Here is a 20,022-nt window from a genome sequence, read left to right as displayed (position 1 = left end):
CCGACCCGGCCCCAGCGACACTGGCACTTGCGAGATACATTGTTACAGTACGTCCCGGTGGTGGATTAAGTCCAAAAGGCTATCACAGACTTTTTGGAGCACAACGCCAACACTGACACTACACCAACTATGCAATGGTGAGCTTTGAAAGCAGTTCTGAGAGGGGTATTTATAGCCATATCGGCTGCTGATAATGCGGACAGGGAACAAAAGCGAGCCGAACTCACGAAAAGAGTCTCTGAATTGGAGCAGATGCACCAGCGCACAGGGGCCTCACGCGCCCGGCGCCAGCTATGCATAAAACATAAACAGCTGGAGACTCAGGACCAGGACAGGGCCGAATACGTGGCCCTTAGACTTCTCCATTCATATTATGTAGGGGGAGATAGATGCGGTCGTCTCTTAGCAAATAAACTGAGAGAGGCTAGGCAGAGACAAGGGATCCCTGCGATCTGGACTCTGGGAGGAGAGTTGACGACTGAGGATGCTTCCATAGCAGAGACGTTCCGGGGTTACTACGCCAGCCTCTATGCTGGGGACACCTTAGATAACCAAGATAGTGCTGAATACATAGCTCAGGCCCACCTGCCCTCTCTGACGCAGTCCCAAGCTGAGTATCTGGAATGTGGGATTCAGATGGAGGAAGTTGTTTCCACGATCTCTAGGCTAAAACTGGGCAAATCCACAGGCCCGGATGGCTATACAGCTGCCTTTTATAAGACCTTCTGTGCCCAGTTGGCGCCGATCCTGGCGACCCTGTACAACACCTTCGATAGGGAGGGAGCCATCCCTCGAGACATGCTTGAGGCGGCAATAGTGGTTATTCCCAAACCAGGGAAGAACGCGACAACATGTGGGGCATATCGACCCATTTCCCTCTTGAACATAGATCTAAAGTTATATACCAGTATTATAGAATCCCGTCTCGCCCTGTACATGACCCAGTTGATTGATCCCGACCAGGCAGGCTTTATCTTACAAAGGCAAACCAGCGACAATACTAAACATATCCTTCACTTGATCGAGCAGACGTCTCGCACCCAGAAGGAATGTATGCTCCTGACAATTGATGCCGAAAAGGCTTTTGATAGGGTGCACTGGCCTTACTTCGAACTGGTTCTGTTGGCGGCTGGCTTTGTGGAGAAATTGCGGAACAGGATCCTGAACTGCTACAGTTCCCCTTGGGTGACAGTTCGTGTGAATGGCCACACATTTTCTCGATTCTCCATAGGGAGAGGCACGAGACAAGGGTGTCCACTGTCACCCCTCCTATTCGCACTCTATATGGAGCCCCTAGCACTTAGAATTCGGCAACATCCCCTTATCACAGGCATGAAATTTGGGGGGATACTCACACTATTAGCCTGTACACGGATGATATACTCCTTTCCCTCTCTAACCCGATTGTGGCTATGCGTGCCCTCTCTGTTGAGCTACATCAGTTTGCACTGGGGTCAGGGTTTAAGATAAACATGGAAAATCCATAGCCCTTGGGATATTTCTGCCGGCGACCACTATCACCCACCTACAGGAGGAACACCGGGTTCTCTGGGCCTCGACGGCGATCCCATATTTGGGGATCCAACTGGGCCCTACCATCCCTGCCACGGCGGACCTTAATTACTCCAACCTACGTAAACGGATTAGTACGATTCTCAATAACTGGCAGCGCTGCACCCTGTCCTGGCTAGGTCGGATCGCAGCTATAAAGATGACTATACTTCCCCAAATTCTGTACCTTTTACAGACTCTTCCCCTCAGACCTCCATTGGGTTGGATCCAGAAAAAAAGGCAGATTTATTGCGATTTATATGGCATGGCCGCAAGCCCCGTTTCTGTAATCAGGTAGCAGTTTTGCCGCAGGAGCAGGGTGGGGTGGGGATCCCTGACATTCAGTTGTATTTAAATGTGGCCCAACTCAGATACCTAGTGGGGTGGCACCACCTTGAGTCAGCTAAACATTGGCTCTTCCAAGACCAGGCAGTGGCAGGCGGCCCTCTCCAAAGGGTGAACTTTTTACCTCGACAACACAGACCTCCAAACCTTTATTCCTCCTATATCACAAGCACTATCTTAGAATCTTGGGACCATACAAACATAGCCAAATAACTTACCACTTTCCCGTCCCCCCTTACTCCATTATTCGATAACCCTGAATTCCGCCCTGGCATGACGGCTTCTGCCTTTAGAACTTGGCGCTCCTCCCCATGTAGGGCGTTGGGCCATCTTTTCGACGTAGAGGGCATCATTCCTTTCTCGCAGTTTAAAGAGCATTATTGCCTATCAGAACAGGAACGTCTGCCTTATCTACAAGTTAGACATTGGGCGTTGCAACCTACAATTAGACCGAACGCGCAGCGTCTGTTGACTACATACAAAAAATGGCTAATAACACGCACCTCTGATAAGGAGCTTATCTCGGATATTTATAAGATGCTGCTGACCCCTACTACACACACATACAATGCAGGCCGTGCCAGATGGGAAAAGGACCTGGGTAGGACTCTAAGTCATAAAGAGTGGGAGGGAGTATATTATAAGGCTAGACATTCAGCGTATCACATGGGTCTCACGGAGACGCCTACTAAAGTCGCTACATACTGGTATTACACCCCCGAGCGCATTCATCACTTTGACAAAGGTAGAAGCGACCACTGCTGGAGGGGCTACGGGGAGGGGGGTACGATAGAACACATCCTCTGGAGCTGCCAAGCCATACAAGCCTATTGGATTCAGATCCTGGATGTTGTAGACACACACCTTGACACCCAGATCCCCCGTTTTCCATCATATGTCCTACTGGGCCTTTCCAACCCATTTCCTCTTAAATCACGTAGAGGCCACCTGATTGCCATTGCTCTGGGAGCAGCGACCCAGAATATACTAGACAACTGGCGCTCCACTCAACCCCCGACACACACCGGATGGCTTCACAGATTGTAGTTAGTCCTGGGTATGGAGAAACTTACATTGACGATGGCAGGGAGTGGGTCTGAATTTCCGTAGCTCCTTTTCTCACACTGTTAACAACTGAATTCTGGGAGTTGACGTGTCCTAGATATCTACATCTACTCCGTCTCCCCGACACGCCAATTCCGAATGCCACACCCCGAAAGCCACGTCAAACAAAACTCTGAGGACACCACTTTGGCTCCTGAGCTTCTCCCCTTTTATCCTTTCCTTTGAAGTCATGGTGGATGAGTGGGTGGTGGGGGGAGAGGGTGTTTCCTTGTTGGGGTGGTCTGTGACTGTCTTCTGTTTGAAGGCCCGCTCCTTGATATTTGCCTTTCGTAAAACTTCTCATAGCACCTGGCTGGGCTTACAAGCACTGTTACGGAGCAGGGAGCCTATGTTTCATTTTCTATGTATTGAAACTAATAAAGATATTTAAACCATAAAACTCAGACATTTTCACAGAAGAAAAACCTTCTGCTTTAGATGGCACCCCCCCAGCGGGGTATTCTTTAATACGAGAAGAAACAGTGGAGAGTCTTTCTCCACACATCTCTATCTGGGCAAAGACAAGAAACATCCAAGACCATCTAGAAGTCAGGAAGGCAGTAAGGACTAAAGACTTCATGGATAGGAAGTTTTAGCTTTTGCAAGCCCTTAGATTCAGTCAACACAATGGTTTTATGAATTGTTAAATGGGTTTAGGAAACAATAAACAATCAGTGTCAGGGAATGTTTAAGACGTCCTTTTCAAATACCTTCTGATATGATTCCTTTAAGGAAACAGTACCAAAACAGTTAAAAACTCGATACCAGAACACAATAAAAATCCCACTCTAGGTTATAAACATGGAGAATAATGTATTAAACAAAATGACACCAAAGTGACAAAATGACAATGAGGGGAACTGTGTATAAGATTTTAAATTTTTTATTTTAAATATTAATAGAGCCAAAAAGCATTAAGTGCCACTGCAGCATTCTGGTTGTGCTTGATTTGGACCCAGGTGCATTTTAAGGTTGACCCCGATGGAGCAAATGTCAGATAAAGAACTCAAGTTCACCCTGGTCAGAGGTTTTACCTGTTGACTTAGTCTCTGAGAAGGAAGTCAAAATTCCTTAGAGGGGCAAGGCAGCACAGTGTTATTTTCACACAAGCTCAGATACCCATTGCACAAAGTCCCGGTTGACTTTTGGTGTGAACATGCTGAGTGGAAGAAATTCAAAATGTGTGCCCAAAAATTATACCTCGCTGGCCGGACGCTATTAATGCCTTCGCCCGGTAAACATTTCTACGTTTGGGCGTGGTCACTTTTTTGAAGATTGGATTTCTCCAGTGTGGCAAAGCTGCAGACTGTCATTCTTTCTCTTTCTTTTCTCTTTTTTTGTTTTCACATTACTTGCTCTTGAGAAATGTTCTATGAGAAAAAATAAGTACGGTCCACAAAAAAGAGGACTGGTGGACCCAACTGACAACAACCGGCTCAAATTAAGCAATGCAAAGGACTCATCATCCTGGAGTCTACACCCAATTCTACAACACCAACGTTTTGACACCCTCCTCCCTCTCACTCCTTAGAATCTTCCAGTAATAAAGGCAGTAGACATATGGTAGTAGTGTAACTTTCTTCGTTAATATCAACCCCTAGCAAAAAGTCATCAGGCAGCAGCAGTGACACCCGCAATGAATGCCTTAACAATCTCATACTTTCTTATTCTTACTATGGAATCCGGAATATGTAATATGTGGCTAAGCACACTCCACATGCAGCTCTGCTGCAACCAATTCCTACATACAAATTAGTAAATATATAGCATAATTACATGACTATATACCATCATTTCCCCTATTTCCTTTTTAAGTTTAAAAAAAAAAAAAATATTACCTTAATTACTGAAACAAATGCTTTTAAGAATTCATTTACATACACACATATCCAAATATTGTGGTTTTCTTTTTAAAATTATTCCTCTGGATGTTTTAATTTCTACTACCTCATGAGAATCACTTATTTTTGTGCTGACAATTTGTTTTACTTCAGTGGAAATTTTTATTGACTTATTCCAAATCACTATTACCTTTTAAATATTTCCCAACATCCATACCTTCTCAATCATTGTCTAAGTTGATGTCAAAACCTTCTCCATGAATCACTTCATTCTCAGTAATAAATTTACTTAAATCCAGCCACCAATAATTGTTGGCGTAACAATTTATTTTTTGCTGCTGTGTGTATTTCATCTTGCCAACATCTGATGACTTATGTGCCACATCTCATCATTGCCTAGTAAAACTGTGTTTTTCATTACTTTAACAACTTTTTGTGGTTCACCAAGTTTGTTTTCACCTATTGCCACCTTTCTTGTACATGTCACATGTACCCATTAACCTTCTCTTAAATTCACTTGTTTAGTTCCATGTTTGGAATCATAATATTCTTTATTTTTCTCTTTGAGAATCCATGATGCACCTCCTTACCTCATGGACACTGCAATCAACCATATCACTCCTCTTCTTCCAACAGGATTAGCTTTATAGTGTGGTATTCTGCCTCATCAATTGAAAAGGGCTCTTGCCTTTAGACTCATGACAGATAGATCTGTATGCCAACACCATTTTTCATTCCATTATTGAGGATACATTACTTTAATTAGAAAGTTGTAAAATACCTCTTATGCTGCTGTTGGTCCTCTCCACAACAGCACTCCCACTTGGATGATAAAGGGCAGCAAACCTTTGTTTATTGCCTGAAGACTTTAAAAACTCATACATCACTATGGATTTACATTGCCCTCTGTTATCAGTGATAATGGTAGCAGGGAATCCTTCCCTCCAAAATATCTCATCCATAAATTTAATCACTGTTTTGCTATTTACTTTTTCCACTACACAAACTTCAAACCATCTTGAAAACATATCCACCAAGACTAATAAGCTCTTGAATGTACCATCAAATGTGCCACTAATATCAACCCCCATCTCAGGCCATTAGGCAACAAAAGTCAGTGGTGTAGCTAGCCCTCTGGCCGCCAGTGGCAGTCCCTGCGTTTGCCGCAGCTGAAGAGCGGGGAGGCAGGGGGTGCTGGCGAGTATTATCCATTTGCTGCAGCATTGAGGAGCAGCGGGGCTTGCTGTTAGAGCCCAGGGTGGACCTCCCTCCCCCAGCTATGCCACCGGCAACAGTGACACCCACAATGAATGCCTCAACATTCTCATAGATTCTTATTTATAGTATGGAACAAGAATATGGATGCCTGGCCAAGCACACTCCACATACAGCTCTACTGCACCCAATGTGACATACTTATTAGTAAATACATATTATAATTGAGTGAATATAAACCAAAAACGACACACTCCCCACCTTCTCTCCTTGTTTCTCTGTTACCATCCTATGCTGCTTCTTCTTTACTGTGAATGTGCTATATAATATCTGTATCGTCTACAAACTTTAAAATTCATATCTTCCCTTGTACCCGCTCCCCTTTCCTAGATATTGCTGGTTAGACCAGTCTATGTTTGACTTCCATGTTTCACAGTGACTCTTAATGTAACGTCATCTGTCCCATTGTGTTCCAAATGTTTCTGTGCAGAGTGAAATCACTTGGTGTGAAGTGCTACGACATGCTGTAGAAGGTGCCATGTCAACAACTAACACAAATGAGAAATCATCAGACACAGTACAGTGGAGCATGCAGTGCAAATCAAGAAGGCGTCACAGCCCACACATTCCTGCCTTTGTGCTCCTGTTCTGGCAAAGCTGGGTAGCTACACGAGCCTATTCAGAAATGTTCCCTTTAGCATGCTATAATAAGGGTGTACAAGGAGAAAATGCATTTCAAAAGAAAGGGACAATCAAATCCCTTTTCGGACAAGGTCAGAGCAAAATGAGGAATTATCAAATGAATCAGACCCAGTATTAATGATTTCCCAGCTAATTTCTCTTTTCTATTGGCATCTGTGGAGAAGTGTGGCTCACTGGTTAGAGCAGGCAGACCCTGAAGCAGAGGTCAGACCCGGGACCAGGGTTCAATTCCTGAAGCGGCAGGGTCTTGAGCTCAAATGTCCATGGACTCGATAATTCTCGCTTCGGTGCCTGACCTAATTATGGGTTCACACTCTGCAACTCTGGGCATTAAGCTTGCTTAATCTCCACAACGGCCCCACCGCGGCGGGATGCCTGGCTTTCACCTTGGGGATGCCCTGTAGGGGCTATCTCACAGGGAAAAGCCAGGACGGGTTCCCAAGGCAAGCGCGGAGATAACCCTTGGGGGGTCGATTCTGGCGCTATATAAGAAACATAATAATAATAATAATAATAATAATCTTTAGGGTTCCATCTATAAATTCTATCTGACCTCCCAGTTTCAGCAATATCCCCAGTATTGGTAACTCCAGAGAGAGGACTTAACAGGACTGGCATCAGGACACGAAAAACAAAGCTCTAAGGGCCATATTTATCACCCGGTTGGTGTAGCTCTTGCATCAAGCAATGTGGCGCATGAGCGACGCAAACCTTAGGTCAGATTTTTTATGACATGCAAAGCCACTTTGCGTGGCTTTGAGTGTCTCCAAAAATCTGGAGTAACGCAACGCAGCACAAATCACTGTTCCTAAGGCGTTCCATGGGTGTTGCCTGGGTGTTCCCACACGACTACCATGGCTTTTGACTCATTCCCAGATTTACAAGACCTTCTAAACCCAGGAATTTATCAAAAGATACACCTCCTCGTTTAATGTGTGCTGCATTCTGCGGGAAAACACCTCTCAGGGTAGTTTTTTTGCAGAAAGGTGTGTCTTTCTGTTCAAAAACAATCCTGCTTGCACCATGGAGCAAGGGTGCCTGCATTGGCACTAGGCTGCCCATTAAGCACCGGTGGGGGAGGGGATCAGGAATGCATTGTATGTCTTAACTACAGCACATTCCTGCCCTTTCTTAGTGATGCAGTTCAGCGCAGCAATGTTACTTGCTGCACTGCGCCACTATTTCATAAATATGCCCCTTAGTGTTCGATATGATATTTTATCTATAGGTATAATAATGTTAAATCCATATGGTAGAAGATTTTCCAAAAGCAGGTCCTTTAACCTCTTAGCTGCGGCGGCTATTCTACCGCAGCGCTAAGGGGGAGTGGGGGCCGCGCGGCGCTCCCGTGCCCGTGACTGAACCGCTCCGTCATGAGCCTCGGGTGGGCTGTGCTTATGACGGAACGGTTCCGTCACAGCCCCGCCCGCCTAACAGAACCTTCAGCGCAGGCGTGGAAATCGCGCCATGCAGGCGTGGCGAGCGGGCCGTGACGGAACAGTTCCATCACCAGCACAGCCCTCCCGAGGCTCGTGACGGAACGGTTCCATCACGAGCACGCAAGGGGTTAATTAGAGCACCCCATACATGTACATTCAACTCAGGATCCAGTGGCAATGTTCCATTAGACAGAAGCCTTAGAATCATGACATACATGGGATCTCCCTTCCATAAGTGAACACACACAGGCAGTAGAGCATAAACAGGCATTGGTCAACATAACATCGAATACTTTTGAATTACTACAATAATGAGTCTGGAATATGTCTCAGTTAGAGAGGCCTAAGGAAGCAAACTGCATTATGACATTGATATGATCACTGATCCGTTAAAATGGTTTCCCTATATTAGCTGGTCATTATTACCTGCTATTAATCATGATTCCATTTGCTATTTAGAAGTGATGGGCACCAAGTACTAATAAATACCCCCAAACATAGTTGCTGTGGTCATACATTTAGAAAACTGTCTCTCTAATAACAGCCATCAGGAATAAATAAAGGACAAGGGGTGATTTACTACCAATTTGCACCGGCTTTGCAGCAAGAAAGTGATTCAAACAAACACACATTAATTTTCTTATTATTTACTGTCCAGGGCAAACTTGGAAATTACCTAAAAGTAACGCAAAGCAGCACAAAGCGCTGTTTTTTATTACTTAGCATCAAGGGAGCACTACATGGGTATTCCCCTGCAACTACCCTCACTTTTGATGCAAAACCCAATCTGCGAAAAATGTGAGAAAGGGTTTTGCATGAGAAAATATTGCCTTTTGAAAGCAGGCATTAACTGGAGAAATGTTTTCATTTCTCCTTTCTTATCTGACTTTGCATTTGTGCTGCACTGTACACATACAAAGTGGGAAAAGTATCCCAGCCAGTGAAGAACAATGCAATACTTTGACAGCGAATATTAAGCTAGTGATCCACAGATAGAAGGACTGAATAATAGAAACCATGGAGAACAATATTGAAAAAAAACACACGTTTATACTTATTGTTTAAAATAGATTATGATGGTCAACATAAGGCCAGGATTGGCAAACATGTAAGAATCTGGGAGTATTAAACAATCGAATCCAATGACAGAAAAGGAGAGGTAACATTTAACAACTACAGCTAAAAGGACTAGGGTTTAAACCCTTGGGTCTAAAAGTTTAGAAACAACAATGGGCCATATTATCAAGCCCTAGCGATAATTATAGCTAAGCGCACTTAGCGCTAGGATAATTGTCGCCGGGTAGCGTAGATTTTTATCACTGAGATAGTGTGCTATTAGCAACGCTTATCTCAGAAGTGTTAAAAATCCTCACACTAACTGCCAAATGAGAGATTATCGCTGCAAAACCAACGATAATCTCTCGAAGTTTGGCGTTAGCTTGATGATAGGGGCTCACAAAATTAGCGATGATATCCACCTTCCATAGGATATCATGGCTAAGTCAGGAAAATACCAGGTGTAAAAAAAGCAGCGCTAACCGATGTTAGCGCTGCTTTTTTTTTATCACTAACAGGGTTAGCGATATCCTTGATAATAGGAGAAATGTCGCTTAACAACATTTCTCCCATTATTTTTCTCTGGAACGCCCCCTTTGCATCTCATTAGAGATGCAAGGGGAAGCGTAGAGAAAAAGGGTGCTAACATGCAAATTTGCGTGTTAGCACCCTGTTGCTGATAGGGAGATAATTATATCTCCGCTTTCTTGGCTTTTAAACCCAAAAAAGTAGAGATAAATCCCTTGTTAATATGCCCCAATGTTCTTTATTTGAACTTCTTCAGAAAAAGCCAGTTAATGTCCTGAGGATAACACAAAAGAAAGGCGTCAACCTCAGACTGGGAAGTTTGAGCAAAAAAGACAACCAAACGTAGGCAATCCCATTAGGGACTTTGGAGGCCACAACAAGAGTGTGCTGAAATAAACCCCAGAAGTTGCTACAAATAGGAGTTAATCTTTATTTCAAGAGAAAGGGACTAGTAATAGAAACTACAGCAAATTCATATCAAAAGACTTTTTATTATTTTTGTTACATCTATTCAGTCTCAAATATTTTTTACTTTCATGTGATTTAAAAGGTTTGCGTTTCTTCACGCTTTACAGATGGACTGTAAATACTGTGATTGTATTACACATGTTGTCAAAAGGATATGTTTTGTACATATGTTTAATGGTTAGAAAATATCAAAACACTTCAAATCAGAAATAATGTTAAGATAATTAATGACTTGATCTTTCAGAAACAATTGAGTTGTCTAAATGATTATCAGCTTGTGTAGTTTACTGAAATGTAATATTTAAGTAGCCCAAATTAGTTGATTGAAAGGCCCAACCCCTTTGTTCATGAGCTTTTTTTAAAGTGTCATTTTCAAAATAGTAACTTAAAATCTGACTTTCCCAAGAAAGAGGATTTTAACTTGCAATTCATTTGAGTAGAAGAAGCATTTCTTTATTTGTTTCCGAACTGAATTAAATGTGATAAGGCAATCAGGTTGAGTCTATGGGAGAGACAGACTTACAACAGTAAGAAAACAACTTTGATAGTTTTTCACTGTCAGCATATGTACAACTAAAATACACATGTCCTACTTTTTTAACTACCATGCACCCCTCCCTAGGAGTGGCTAGGGCCTACCTTGAGGGGGGGGGAGGGAGGTGCTCATAAAGGAAGGTTTAGGCCTGGCAAAAGGTTTGTTTTGTCAGGTTGAAAGGGCAGTTTAAAACTGCACTACATGCATGGGGCATAACTAAGGCCATAATGTTAGTGGGCTGTGAGTCTGAGATTTCCCAAAAAGATATATGGGGCCCAATTCACAAAGGTAAACCTAGACATTTGGTCTAAACGTCTTTGGGAATGCACTAAGGGCATTTACGAGTACTATCTTTATGTCCACACTTGAGTCAGATCTCTGCCCTGAGTGCAGACATGAAGATAGTACTCATAAATGCAGTTTGTCAATTCCCAAAATCATAAGCGCAAATGTTTGGTCTAAGTTTAGACCAAACGTCTACGTTTACCTTTGTGAATCAGGCCCCCAGTTGACCAAACTAAAAGTTGGCTGGGGCAGCTGGGAAGACAATCAAGGAAGGATTAGAGGATTTGGTTTAAATTAATTTGAAACCAAACTCACAAAAGAATGATGCTCTATTTTAGTAAGTCCACCACACCTTGAAAGGAAGCACCTCTTAAGACGAGCATCTCCATATGGGCCATTTGAACTATAATCTTCCATACCTAGTAAAGAAAAGCGTATCCCTCTACATCATGTGAGCTAAAACTCTCTACGCATGGAAAAATCAATCCATTGAACCTACCATGTCCGCATGCTTTCTGAGCTACTTTTCTTCCACTCCCCAAATCTACAGGAAAAGTCCCTAGCACTCCCGCTAAACCTCTTCATGGCATCAGGTAAAAACAACTATAAGAACTTTTCTGCTCCTCCCTCCAGCTCCATTTGAGCTGCAACACCAAAGGAAGCATATTCTAGGACCTTTATCACCCACCTTGAACTTGGCTACAGACAACCCCCTGACCTCATTTGGAGACAGAAACCCCAAATGACCTGTGTTTCTTCCAAAGACTCTGCCCCCTAAACAGGAAACTAAATCCAGATAGAGCAAGTTGGTCACTTTAGATGTCTTCCTGAGATGGAAGCCCTCGGCTGGGATCGGGATAGGTCACGTTGGCTTTGAATCATCCTAGAAGTAGTATGCTTTCATCCTGTGCTCATGTTTCTGCATTAGAAGCCCTTTCCAAACAGCTAGATTGGTAAGTCTTCACAAGAGGTTTTGCCTTTCTCTGCTCAAGATAGAGAGCTTAACAGGAGAAGAGTATCTAGGCAAAGAGAAGGGTTACAGGAACGGATAGGTTGCAACTACACTGAACACTCTATTGAAAACACCACTAGTGCCTAGAGTAATGCTGATATGACTTAAAAGAACTCATGAAGGCCCCCATCTAAAGAACTAGTGTTTGAGAGCTTTCAGAACTCTGGGTGCTTGCAGTGTAGAGTATTCAAGAGGTGGACCATTTTACTGCAAACTATAGGTAACTTCATAAGGCAGTTGTGTAGCACAACCAAAAGACTAGTTCCCATGGGTCCTAATGACACAATGCAATGCCGGGGGGTGTAAAAATAGAAAACCAGAGTCCTGCAGCACAGCAGAGGCGTTGGCTGCACTGGAAGCCATGCCCTAATGACCCAATGCAGTGCTAGGGAGTGAGGCGGAGACAACTATGGCCCTGCAGCACAGCAAAGGCACCGGCTGTATGGGGAGCCATGCCCTAATGATACAATACAGTGCCAGGGAGTGGGCCACAGACAACCAGGGTCCTGCAGCACAACAAAGCCACAGACTGCATGGGGAGCCGTGCCTTAATGGCACAATGCAATGCCAGGAAGTGGGGCACAGATAACCATAGCCCTGCAGGTTGCATGAAGACTGTAAAAGTGCTCTGTACATGCACTTTCTGGAGGCACCTCATCTGCCATAATTATAAAGTAAAAACAACAGTTGATGGATAGAATGCAGAACAATGTCATACATCCACCCCAGTACAGAGATCTGGGCCTAAATCCATTGTTTTTGTTGCTCACCATGCCATTCCAGTTTGAACCCAGACATATGCAAATCAGTCTTGACCCTGTGCCCCATGGGAACAGTCCAGCCCGAACTGCCAAGCCAGGTCCTCCCTGGACTGGAAAGAAGCATCCTAGGACCGGTTTCGGGCTTTCAGCCCTCATCAGCCAGGATAGCTTGATTCCAGTGGCATGGAGAGTACTGGACTCACGTCTGAGCATACATGTCCCACTCGGGGTGACAAATGCAAAAACATCACAGACGTGGGTCCAGTGCTCACTACACCACTGGAGTCAAGCTATACTGGCTGATGATGCCTGATAGCCAGAAACCGGTCCTAGGATGCTTGATTCCGGTCCAGGGAAGACATGGCTTGGCAGTTCAGGCTGGACTGTTCTCATGAGGCACAGGGTCAAGACTGATGTGCATATGGCCATGTCTGGTCTGGGGTGGGGTGGTGGGCAAAATAACAATGGATTAAACCCAGAGCACATAAAACCCCAGCACTTTTTTAATTGTCCATGATGCTACTTCGAATGTCTGCTGTGTTAAGCCAACTGATTTGTTGATATTAACCTATGTACAGTTCTATACGTTGGCTAGATACTCTACGGTGCCAAAGGGTCAAGCATATCTATTATTTAACAACATTTCTTTATCATTCGTCCCTGCTACATTAAGTAAGAAGGGGGGCTCGAGGGGAGGGAGCCCCTGGCGGCCTGTTAAGCGGGAATGCTGATAAATGAAGCGCAGGGCGTTACTGTGGAAGACCTGGCAGCCTTCCTACGCCCTCTTCAGAGAAAGCACATATGTCTGTGTAAACAACGTTACACAGTATAACCAGTCCACCGGCCCTTGGTGCCAACAATTGAGGCGTGGGGCTGCTAAAAACTTCCGAAGCACAGGCAAACGAATAGATATGGCACATGGCTGAACCAGAGACAACTCCTAGAATTGATTTTTTCAAGGATAGGGTTATTATGGAAACTTTCTTGAACACAAGAACAGTCCATTCCCAGGCTTTATTGTGTTTCTGTTTTTCTGCTCATTAGTGTTTCAGTGATGTCTTTGCAACACAGAAGCATCAGGGGTACATGGTATGCTTATCTCTTCTATAGAGCCAGCATCAGCGCCTCAGAGGGATATTTTAAAGCAGCAATGTAGCTCTGTAGTCTATACATGCTGCGGAAAAACAAAGAGGGGAGGGAGGAAAGAGAGGGACGGGCGGGAGGGGAAGGGGGAGAGCATCAAACATGTTCTCTCCCTTGCAACTAAAGTACTCAAGTTGGGGTGATGGCTCATTTAAGAAAGCTGCTGCCTATGGTCATGGGGACCGAGTTCGAGCCTTGGCGAAGGCTCTATAAAAATAGGCTAGTATTATTAAACAATGATAACAAGTATTTGTATTAATTGTTTATTTAAGAGATTGTTTACAGGATCAGTTGCCAGATGAAAACAAGGGGGAGGAGGGGTGTAAATAGAACAGGCTCCCTACGAAGGCTTTGATGAACAGGAAACAAAAATAGGGGAGTGCATTGAATATGCGTCATGACAACAAGTTACAGATGTAGCTCAATGAAGAAAGCTGGGAGGGGCGGTGGGGTAGAAGGCATGAAAAGAAAATAGTTACCTTGCAAAACTCCAAGTAAAGGGGCCAGTAGCCTTGGAAGGATACAAATGACGACATGGTCATCATGATTAGAGGCTAACAAGCCTAAAACCAATTGGAAGGCAGCATTTAGGACCAAAGTCAATGAAAAAGGTGGGCGGAGAGTGGGCGAAGCTTCCACACTGTACTGAATACTGCATGCCTCGCAAAGCGAGCAATGCATTTGCTGCAACGCTAGGCTCGACCTCAAAAGGACATGAAATGGAGGGTGTATGATAAAGGATACCTGGTCTTGCACACCACCAGGATTGTGGAGGGTCTTAGTGTTCTTGTGGCTAAAATACCACATCATAGCTCAACATTACACAGATGAAATGGTTTCAGTGGCTTGTTGGGTATTTTACCACAATGCCATAGTAAATAGTCTAACTTTCAAGTAAACAGTGTTCTAGCAGAGACTCCAAAGTAGACTTTTTTGTATTAATTGTGGCAACCAAACCACATAATCCCAACCATGCTGCATTACATTCATATTTGTATAGTAATTTACTTTGAATTCTTGAAATTACACTGTTACAAAATTACAAATGTTAATGTGTCTCGCCTTTTTAGTGACGTAGGAGTCAACAGACTCAAATGCAGCAGGTATTGTGTAACTGTAAAATGGCTTTGCTGGGATGAACTTGCCTCAAGACTGCCATACTGATGTACCTATAAGAAAAGCAAGGAAGGCACCCATGACAGTGTAAGACTTGCACTAGAGTTCTGACAAAAGAATTAAAAAATGAGAAACTTTCCTGCTTTCTGTATGTGTGCAACGATGAAGAATTCAATGTGGCAAAAAGTGGGATGACTGAATGTACTTTTCCACAAGTACAATAGTCCCTGATGCACTGCAATGAAATGACTTTATAGGAGGCAGTATGATACTCAGGTCAACCAATAGCATGCAGCGTTAGATGTATACTGTTCTGGGCTGAGCTCAAATGTGGCTGCCAAACTATAAAAGCAGGGGAAGGCAGGGACTGACCTATTTATTTATTTTATAGCATTTGTAAGGCGCGCAGCTACCCACAAAGGGTTTCCCGGCGCCAGGAACGCTAGACACTCAGAGATCACTGGGGAGAGAACAGACAAAGCAATTATTTATTGAAAAGCCACGTTTTTATGTTCTTTCTAAAATTCACATAGCTTTCTTCCTTGCGAATGTGGGAGGGCAGTGTGTTCCACAGCATTGGCCCCAGGTAGGAGAAAGATCTCCCGCCTATTCTGGCTCTTTTAAACCTAGGTACTGCAAAATTTGCCGCTGTACCTGAACGCAGGTTACGGTTTGGGAGGTAGGGCTTAGCAAGGGCCTGAAGATATTTGGGGGCAGTGCCAGCTTTGATTTTAAATAAGTAGCTCAAGGCTTTGAAACGAATACGGTTCTCAACCTTGAGCCAATGCAGATCATTGAGATGTTGGGTGATCCTAGCAGATCTGGGGATTTTACAAAGCAATCTAGCCGCAGCGTTCTGCACTAGTTGCAGACGCTTTATCACTGCCTTATTTGAGCCCAGGTATAAGATGTTGCCGTAATCAAGCCGAGATGTCACTAAGGCATTGACCACGGTCTTCTGGGTAGTAGGTGGCAGCATCCAGATGATTTTGCGTAACCATTTGATAATGGTGAAGCATATACCTGCCACTTTGTTTGCTTGCTGGGACATAGATAAACAGTCATCAATGGTGACCCCAAGGTTTCTAACCTGCGAGGCGGGAGATGGAAGTTTACCCAATGATGGTGGCCAATGGGAATCATTCCAGAGATCTTTGCTATTTCCCAGCAGGAGCACCTCCGTTTTATCTCCATTCAGTTTAAGCTGGTTGTCTGACATCCAGCAAAACATTTCTTGGAGGCCTACTTTTATTGCAGATGGGGTAGACGTGTCAGATTTGGAGAGTGAGAAAAGGACTTGTGAATCATCTGCATAAGTCATTAAACTTAAGCCAACATTTTCTACAAGATTGGCCAGTGGACGAAGGTATAAATTAAAAAGCAGAGGGCTCAAAATTGATCCTTGTGGCACTCCATGAGGGGAATGGAATACCTCAGAGCAAGCCTCCGAAGAGGAGATCTGAAAAGTACGGAGGGAGAGGTAGGATTTCATCCATTCCAGAGCTTTGCCTTCGACACCATTCTCCCCCAGCCTGTCCAGCAGTATGGAGTGAGAAATGGTGTCGAAAGCCGCACTGAGATCTAACAAGACCAGTGCTACTGTTTGGCCGTCGTCCATAAGCTCCCTGATCTTTTCTGTGACCCCGAGCAGGGCCGTCTCAGTAGAGAAACCACTCCTAAACCCCGATTGCGACGAATGTAGGAGGTTATTGTTTTCTACATAGGTTGAGAGTGCCTTATGGATATGTCTCTCTAGAATCTTGGAAAAGGCGGGTAGCAGCGAAATTGGGCGATAATTGGCCAATATCATCGGGTCTGCGCCTGGTTTTTTAAGTAGGGGGCTGACCATAGCATGTTTCCATAGAGCAGGAACTGTAGCTTGCTCTATGGATGCGTTCAGTATTTCTGCTATGGGAATCAAGGCAGCATCCTCTAATTTGTTTACGATACTGACAGGAATAGGGTCACATGGGGAACCCGATTTGATAGATTTAAGTAATTCCTTCAGTATATCTAATTTAATAGGAGGCCAGGTTTCAAGATGACAGTTTACTCTGGGTACTAGAGTGGTGTTTCCTTGCTTGTCTGTTGACTTGTTAGCATTTTTAATATTAGAGACGATGTTCTCGATCTTATTCGTAAAGAAAGAGGCCAAATCCTGGCATTGCTGGGTATTTAGAGGGGTAGGTTCTGCTCTAGCATTTTCCCCAGCTAACTCTTTTACCGTATTAAAGAGAGTCTGGGATTTGTTTACGGCCATGTTAATTGTATCGGTGACATAGCAAGCTTTGGCTTTCATGCAAGCTGAATGGTAACAATTTCTGGCCTTTCGGTAAACTTCTTTTTGATAAATGTCGTAATTTTTTCGCCACTGTCTCTCTAGGTTCTTACAACTAGATTTTTCTTTCTTCAAGGCTTCTGTGAACCAGGGGGCAGGAGGGCGATGGACTTTCCCTTTGTAACGGGCTAGGGGCAGGCACATATCAACGGCGCTAGTTAGCCACTTTTGTGTTAGATCTGCAATACTATCCATATCTCCCTCCAAATTTGGATGATTTTCTTTCAAAGCGTTGTTTAAGTCCTCCAAATTTAGGAATTTCCAGTTTCTTCTAAAAGATTCTGTAGGAGTTGAGATAGGACCCTTTTTGGGCTCTAGCAAAATGGCAAAAGTTAGAAGAAAGTGATCTGACCAGAGAACAGGCGTGGTGTTAAGCCATGAAAGTTCTTTCATGCTTGATATTATAGGGTCCAGCAAGTGTCCGGCTTTGTGAGTTGGACCGCTGTTACGTAGTGTCATGTCCAACACCATGAGGTCATCTATTAGATTTTTAGAGGTCCTGCTTTGGGCGTCGTCTAGATGAAGATTCAAATCTCCTAGTACGGTGTAATTTTGGGCTTTTAGATGTTGGGGTAGGATAAAATTTGCCAAGTCATCTGACCAGGATGGATTATTAACTGGTGGTCGGTAGATTAATAGTCCGGAAAAAGTGAAATTTGGATTGAGAGAAATTTTGAAAGAAGCAGCCTCGCAGTTAGGAATAGCTGCAGGTTCAAAAGTGCACACATATTCTCTGCTGTAGATGATAGCAATACCCCCTCCTATTTGTCCTACCCTATCTCTCCTAGCTATAGCATAGCTCGGGGGGAGGGTGGTTGCAACATCGGGGCCCGATCCATCGTGGAGCCACGTCTCCGTTAAAAATATAGCGATGGGCTTTCTGTCAGATAATAGGTGAAAAATATCTAATTTGTGCTGGGGCAATGACCGGCAGTTTATCAGAAAGAATAGATATTCTTTTGAATTGACCTAGACAAACCAGTGCCTACGTGGGCTGATCCAAAACTCACCAGTGGATCCCGCAGACAGCTCGGTTGACAAGCAATCAGCTTAGTACACTTATGTTTATTTGTACTGTAATATGATACCTAGGAATTTACCAGTTTGCAATATCTTATTTTGATATTAGTTCATATTTTGTGTATAAAAGTTTATTTTTTGCTATCTACTGCTTTCGATCACACTAGATATTTTTAACTCTGAAATTGTGTTTTTAATTATTCAATCAAAGTGCATGGTCTAGTTTGCGCTGTTGAAACGTGCCATAAAACGAAATTTTTTTAAAATATGTACCTTTTACCACATTTGACACTCGTTGAAACCTTTCAATGCTGCAGTACATTAAAATTAAATTTTACACCAAATGCCGTTAACTTAGTTTTAGTGTTGATTGCTTGACGCAATCCCTCAAGGTAACCCTTTTTTATGTCATTCCTAGGAATATTAATGCACACTTCTACGCAAGTCCAATGGCGTCATGTGGGCATGAAGAACTGATGAGCATCCCTGCTACAGGAGAACCAGAAGAGGACAGCTGAAAAAGACATGCATTCAATCTTTCCGGATAAATCTGTAAAGATTTCCAAGAACAATAAAGCATTTGGAGGCCACCTAATCAAAAGAGTGACTGAAATGAAAATCAAATCAGGTGGGATCACCAGCTTTGTCTGCAAGGATAACACTGTTTGTTTTCCTCTTTCATGTATAAAAAATACATGAATCAAATCTTCAGGACTAGATTAAACAGACAATGAGGATATCAAGCATCTTGACAATTAACAGAAATGACAGTCAAAGTCAATCCCTGTTGCTGCTAGGAAATTCCATGATATTCCTTTTGGCAAAGCCAACCGTGCCTTAAGCCAGGGTATTCTTTCGTGTGCGCTCAAGAGGCAGATTTGATCAATATATCTAAAGAAGCCATCAGCAGTCAAAATGTCCCACCCTCTGCTTCAGTCACTCTCATACTTCCCCAAGTTCCCAGGAGCCATTGATGAGATAGACATTAACTCATCATTTTTTAGCTTAATGTCTAAAATTGGGACTATGAATAGAATGCCATTCAACTGGTCGGAGAGCAAAATCAAGGAGTGGGAAAAGTTTGCGGAGCTGGCTAAATATGAACCCGAATCCCAGAAGCCCACGGTCAAAGCCCTGTTGATTGTGGCCTACTCGTTTATCATTGTGATGTCTCTCTTTGGAAATGTATTAGTCTGCCATGTTGTGATGAAGAACAAGAGAATGCACTCTGCCACCAGCCTTTTCATTGTCAACCTGGCAGTATCAGATATCATGATCACCCTCCTGAACACCCCTTTTACTCTGGTAAGTTATTGATTACAAATCCATTATCAATGAATGCTCAAAGTTAAAATCTTTGAAATTGTTGATGCCTAAGATTGCAAGAACGAAGAGTGTGTTATTTCTGTTTTACCAGCAGGCTTCTACTCATTGTGAGTACTGAGTGATCCATGAGTTGGTGGGATGGGTCTTGAGAAACGCTCACTGCTAGCATAGAGAAACAGCCTGTCATAGCGTGACGTTTGTAGGCTTTGAATGTTCACTATTATGGCCATGCAGTGT

The 20,022-nt window shown here is 43.5% G+C and overlaps 1 protein-coding gene across 1 annotated transcript in view; it reads left to right on the top strand.

Moving 5' to 3' along the window:
* Positions 1-19,374: 19,374 nt before the first annotated feature.
* The window catches only part of LOC147718431 (G protein-coupled receptor 83-like), a 527,091-nt gene continuing 526,443 nt past the window's right edge, over positions 19,375-20,022 (top strand). The window contains exon 1 of the mRNA XM_086966719.1: positions 19,375-19,764. Coding sequence (XP_086822845.1) covers positions 19,375-19,764 — 390 coding nt within the window. The remainder of the gene's footprint in view (positions 19,765-20,022) is intronic.

The sequence above is a fragment of the Lissotriton vulgaris genome, chromosome 4_1, assembly GCF_964263255.1.
Source record: "Lissotriton vulgaris chromosome 4_1, aLisVul1.2, whole genome shotgun sequence".
Lineage (NCBI taxonomy): Eukaryota > Metazoa > Chordata > Amphibia > Caudata > Salamandridae > Lissotriton > Lissotriton vulgaris.
The sequence above is the reverse complement of the archived record's forward strand: the minus strand, read 5'-3'. Positions and strand labels throughout refer to the sequence as shown.